The 6684-nt window shown below is 32.9% G+C and overlaps 1 protein-coding gene across 3 annotated transcripts; it reads left to right on the plus strand.

Moving 5' to 3' along the window:
• Positions 1-366: 366 nt before the first annotated feature.
• Positions 367-6471, plus strand: LOC117334718. 3 transcript variants are annotated; one of them, XM_033894507.1, is made up of 2 exons: positions 367-3352; positions 3559-6471. In XM_033894507.1, exons 1-2 carry the CDS (start codon positions 3235-3237, stop codon positions 4401-4403), a joined length of 963 nt encoding a protein of 320 aa, XP_033750398.1. In that variant the 5' UTR covers positions 367-3234; the 3' UTR covers positions 4404-6471. The 3 variants fall into 3 exon arrangements, with proteins under 3 accessions (XP_033750398.1, XP_033750399.1, XP_033750400.1); XM_033894508.1 differs by having other exon boundaries at positions 367-3310; positions 3517-6471; XM_033894509.1 differs by having other exon boundaries at positions 367-2905; positions 3517-6471.
• The last annotated feature ends 213 nt before the right edge of the window (positions 6472-6684 follow it).

Consider the following 6684-nt stretch of genomic DNA (forward strand, 5'->3'; position numbering starts at 1 on the left):
ATTGTGTAATACCGTTAACTAGAGATTTATGGTTTTATGTAATACCGTTAACTCGAGATTTATGGTTTTATGTAATACCGTTAACTCGAGATTTGTGGTTTTGTGTAATACCGTTAACTCGAGATTTGTGTGATTGTGTAATACCGTTAACTCGAGATTTGTGGTTATGAGTATTACCGTTAACTAAAGATATTACCACGAATGTAGTTCCATTACACCAATATATGTATATACTATCCATTTCCCTGTTATGAATTTGCCATGACTATCAATAAACATTGGACCGGAACGTCCTAGGTTCTACACCCCACACCTCTTCAGATTTAAACCTCAGTCAAAGAGGCTAATCAATAGGTTACACAGCAGTGGGCCTAACTGACAGTTCACATTGGATCTACTGGACAAACGGTTACCGAAGGCGCTAGTAGCACCGAGGCAGACCACCAATACAGATGCATGTCATTCTCAATAGCAAGGATTAACAGAGATATTTGATGCAACAATGGTGTTTAAATACATGGAGGAACAATACACATCAATTGCGACAAAATATGTTTCGCAAAATACAGAAGCTCTACGAAAAGTAATAGTAGGCTTTATCTACTTATTATCAGCTCATATTACTTCATGTGTTGCGATAATTTACGTTAATGATCGTCTACCGGATAGAAATAAACACCCACCACTCCCAGATCTAATTTTGGATAATCTACCCTACGTCCAATGGGCAGGACAAGCTTCGGAATATTGTCTGGCTTTGGAAATGGTGATCTGGATAGGTATCGTCAGTCTCAATAAACATCGGCTACAGATCATCCATAGGCTGTGTTTAGTAGCCGGTACAATGTACTGGCTAAGGTGTATGTGTGTTCTCGTCACCTCACTTCCGGTTCCGGACGTCAACAAAAAGTGCTACCCAGTACCAGAAGCGGATACATGGAACAAACTAAAACGTGCTTTCGATTTATACACTCGATTTGGACTGAAAGTGGTTGGTGCTGAGACCTGTGGAGACTATATATTTAGTGGACATACAACCCTTCTCACCATTTTGAATCTTTTCGTAAACGAGTACGCGCCAAGATCTCGTTGCTTCATCCGTGGTATCACCTGGGCATTAAACATAAGCGGGATTGTTTTTATCCTTTTGTGCAGAGGGCACTACACAATTGATGTCCTGCTAGCGTTTTACTTGTCCTATCAGATTTTCACCACATATCATTGTTGTATTGTCCAGGAGCGCACCAGTTCGTTTCCATGGAAATGCGTGGACTATTTGTCAGAGTATTTCGAAAGCAGTAAGGAAACCTTGCCAGAGTGTGAAAAAAGTGTTGTTTGATGAAACAGATGTTTAGATAGATAATATTTATATCAATAATTTATTTATTTTCGTTATTGAAAAATTGCCATTTTTCATCAGAATTTTAGATGGTGCTCTAATTTATTATGTTTATGTATTGAGTGGATTATTCGTAATTTATGTTTGCTCTAAACAATGAATCTTCAATGTGAGTGGACTGATTTTACCCAATTGTTTAGCAGTACACCATTGCGGTTCCATAATCAGTTGCCTTGTAGAGGAGTCGAACACCCCTTTGTTGTGTAAAAACAGTGATAAGAGAACGTTGCCAAAATATTATATACTATTTGGTTCTATAACGATTTATCATTGTTATTGTTATGACAATTGCCATTGTTCCCAATCGTATTCTAAAAGTCATTGTTGTTAACTCTGAGATATGAAACTCTGTTACAGTTAGGAAACGCTAAATCAAATCTAATGAACATGAATCGAATCTGATTAAGTTTCTTTCCTTCATTTTTACCTATTATGAAAATCAGTCCGTCATTGACTTTGTATTAGATTTTTAAGTCCCTCTTATTGAGTGAAGTTAGCCGTAATGTTGATAAGAGTGATCATACGCCTCCCGATTCCAATGTCAGCCATAGTGGCTTACCACCAGATTTAGAAATGGGCACGGTATTTTCAAGTATGTGAACGGCGGGATTGTTTACATACCGAATTGTGTTGGCTTACTACTGTGACAAACATGTCATCAACGGTTTGTCACCAGCGCCAAGTTGATGTGTACGCAATCCCATTCATCTTAGATACGGACATCAACTACTTTCTGATCCGCCCCACACCCAAAATTTAAAATATTATATACTTATGTTTACGACAATAAACCATCACAATAATGAAACTTTTTGCTTACATTCCCTATTTGTGAAGTACGTTTTTGTCATAACGTGTTTGCTCGTAGTAGAAGGACATGAATGGAATGGCTGGTGCTATATTTTATGTTAAATTCCTGAAAGTGTAAAGCTGTATGGAGGATGTAACATTAAAGTGCAATTGTAGAGATGTTTGTTATTTTGGTTAAGAATAATAATATGTTTTTGTTATATAATTGTTCGTGATTTTTAAGCATTAACTTAATTCACAATAGGACTTAATGGAGGCATCAAAACCTTTAATATTTTGTCCCAATGGTCGCATTCCAAGAGAAAACCAAGTAGACGATGACGTTAATGGAGTATTTGTTTTATCAGATGGTAAACACATATTGATCTTAGTTTATTTATAGGTATTAATGAGTAATACATATTTAATATGATAAAATGTTAATACAATTTAAATCTAAGATAAAACAATTGAATCGAAATGTATAAATCATGTTCAATGCAATACAGTGTGAATAGTAAAATGTAATATTCAAGGGTAATAGCACTGTAACACAGTTCAAAATTCTATTTATCTGCCACCCAGATTGCATTTATATTGATAATAGATACAATATAGCAAGCGTGTAATTGTTAATAAAAAGCTAGAACTAACGTCAACTGCATTTAACAAAGTTAGATATGACGTCAGACTGTTATATACGTAATACAAAGTTAGGTGTGACGTTAAACTGTTATATTATTATACGTAATACAAAGTTAGGTGTGACGTCAAACTGCTGTTATATACGTAATACAAAGTTAGATGTGACGTCAAACTGATGTTATATACGTAATACAAAGTTAGATGTGACGTCAGACTGTTATATACGTAATACAAAGTTAGATGTGACGTCAAACTGGTATATACGTAATACAAAGTTAGATGTGACGTCAAACTGCTGTTATATACGTAATACAAAGTTAGATGTGACCTCAAACTGTTATATACGTAATACAAAGTTAGATGTGACGTCAAACTGTTATATACGTAATACAAAGTTAGATATGACGTCAGACTGTTATATACGTAATACAAAGTTAGATGTGACGTCAGACTGTTATATACGTAATACAAAGTTAGGTGTGACGTCAAACTGCTGTTATATACGTAATACAAAGTTAGGTGTGACGTCAAGCTGTTATATACGTAATACAAAGTTAGATGTGACGTCAGACTGTTATATACGTAATACAAAGTTAGATGTGACGTCAAAATGTTATATACGTAATACAAAGTTGGATATGACGTCAGACTGTTATATACGTACAAATGTAATACAAAGTTAGGTGTGACGTCAAAGTGCTGTTATATACGTAATACAAAGTTAGATGTGACGTCAAACTGCTGTTATATAAGTAATACAAAGTTAGATGTGACGTCAAACTGTTATATACGTAATACAAAGTTAGATGTGACGTCAAACTGCTGTTATATAAGTAATACAAAGTTAGATGTGACGTCAGACTGTTATATACGTAATACAAAGTTAGATGTGACGTCAAACTGCTGTTATATAAGTAATACAAAGTTAGATGTGACGTCAGACTGTTATATACGTAATACAAAGTTAGATGTGACGTCAGACTGTTATATACGTAATACAAAGTTAGATGTGACGCCAAAATGTTATATACGTAATACAAAGTTAGATATGACGTCAGACTGTTATATACGTAATGCAAAGTTAGATGTGACGTCAGACTGTTATATACGTAATACAAAGTTAGGTGTGACGTCAAAGTGCTGTTATATACGTAATACAAAGTTAGGTGTGACGTCAAAGTGCTGTTATATACGTAATACAAAGTTAGATGTGACGTCAAACTGCTGTTATATACGTAATACAAAGTTAGATGTGACGTCAAACTGCTTTTATATACGTAATACAAAGTTAGATGTGACGTCAAACTGCTGTTATATACGTAATACAAAGTTAGATGTGACGTCAAACTGCTTTTATATACGTAATACAAAGTTAGATGTGACGTCAAACTGCTGTTATATACGTAATACAAAGTTAGATGTGACGTCAAACTGCTGTTATATACGTAATAAAAAGTTAGATGTAATGTCAGACTGTTATATAAGTAATACAAAGTTAGATGCGACGTCAAACTGTTACATACGTGATACAAAGTTAGGTGTAATATCAAACTATTATACATGTACGTAATACAAAATTAGATATATTACTAATATAATTTAAATGTGTTCAAATCAAATATGTTATAAAGAGGTATGATTGTGAAAACTAAAATAGAACGCCCATTCATAGAGTTCATTTCAAAACTACACTGGTCGTATTTAAACACGAGACATGCCCTAACTCAAACGTTTCATCGTTCAATCAATGAATACAGGTCACACAAGTTTGATCTAAAAGTATGAGTTCAGCAGACAATCCTCGTACAGAATAGCGCCTGGACCCTATTGATTCTACTTTGTTTAGTAACCAAATAAAGCATGTTAATGGAAACATTTACATTTCAGTAACAGGTCTCATGTTTCAAGTATTATATACACATTACTTACCTTACCTAGTTTTATTTCTAGCGTAAAGTCTATATATAGGTATACCTAATCACCTATTATACATTAATTAGCTAGGTGAATTTAAAGGTAAAAATTAAAAAACCGCGCAAAAATCATTCGAATTGGTTATATAATTGTGAAGATTAACTCAGTATGCCTAATTAAATTTCAAATAACGCACTTAATGTTTTTCACGCCACCACGTTAGCGACCATAAAGTATCATTGTTTTATAAATACAGTGTAAAAAGTAAGTAAAAGTATGATTTATGCCGTCATCTGAAGCAATATTCTATGGTGTAGAAAGTGGACGCATGTGAAAAATATTGAATAAATAATTAAAAGTCGATACCTGGTTTTATTGACCTGACAAATATCAACGGTGGACTTTGTCCTCGGTCGATTTTTTTGCTCGTGTTAATAAAACTAAGTATCAACTATATCTAAAGATTTTGATTGTATATTCTTACTTTGAGAACACGTATAGGTATTAATTTGTGTAAATCCTTTTTTTTGTATTTCAATATACATATACATATTTAATTTGCAATTTTATTCGCATGCCTTTTTGCTGGAATCATTAAAGTATAACTACGCTTATCACAGATTCTAAACTATTTCAATAGAAAATGTTTGTTGCGTGTCTATTTATTTTTATATTTATTTATTTATTTTATTTATTCCTAGTCTTGATTGTGAGCTAAACTTGGCCATTGTAAACTAGGTTTACATACAGTAAAGCTAGAATACGATTTAAACGTGTGAGTGCAACGGAAGCTTTGTACTCCATGATTTTGAATAAATTACTGTAATCAGTTTAATATATATTGTTGATAGTGGGTCAGGTATTTTGGCGGTACTAAATGTGGAAGATCCCGCCACATTTTGTAGGGATGTTTGTGTAAACTATAAATCCATTGTATTTAAAGTATTTATGTATAAATGTATTTACAGATCATGGTGATTTGTAAACAATTCAAAGAACATTGACTTATAATACAAAAGATGAAAATAAATACTAGAAATGATTTTGACTATTTGAAAAGTATTTATCGATGAAAGGAATATAAATGGGGATCTATTTTTAGCAGACTGACGACAGATGTCATTATTTCCAACATATTTTTTTATCAAACGATGCACTTGTATTATCCACTTTACGCAATGGAATATTCAAATTTCTGGTTTATGCCTCGTGAGAATGTTCGATAGATATATTTTACACTCACGATATTTTACAGTCTTAAGTATCCATCAACCAGAATAAAATATGATAGGTGAAATATTATGTATGATACTAAATTAATTTTGGGATCCCTTATCTAATCAAGATGATTCAATATAGAGAAATCTTTAAATCATTTATAGTAATGCATATGTGAAGATATTTTTGTATATAATGTTTACCTATCGTTGATAGAAATGTATATCTACTTGGCTATTAGTAAAATAATCTTATATGGTAGAAGTTTTATAACCCAACCAATATGATATTTAGGAGTGTGACGTTTCGATGACGACACTGTCACCTCCATCAGACTAATGACCAATGTGAAGCGTATTAACACTGACATATACAGTGTCCGAGTAAAAGACTCGATCGACTGTTTAGGATGTTTCGTCCGTTTCACACCAAATTAGAAAATAGTGTGACGAGATGGTAAAAATGAAATAGAATCAAACAAATGTAATAGATGATATGATGTAGTGTAGTCGAATCGGCTCCGCTCTGTTTAACACTTGGTCATAGATAGGAGAGAAACTCTTAAATATCATATTGGTTGTGTTAAATAACTTCTATCATATTACCTGAGCAACATTAAGAAAATGTTCAAGTATAATAATCTTGTTTATATTTCTTATAAGACATGATAGCTAAATACGTTATGATAAATTATACGAGAATGCTTCAAATGAAACATA

Source organism: Pecten maximus, chromosome 9 (genome assembly GCF_902652985.1).
Source record: "Pecten maximus chromosome 9, xPecMax1.1, whole genome shotgun sequence".
Lineage (NCBI taxonomy): Eukaryota > Metazoa > Mollusca > Bivalvia > Pectinida > Pectinidae > Pecten > Pecten maximus.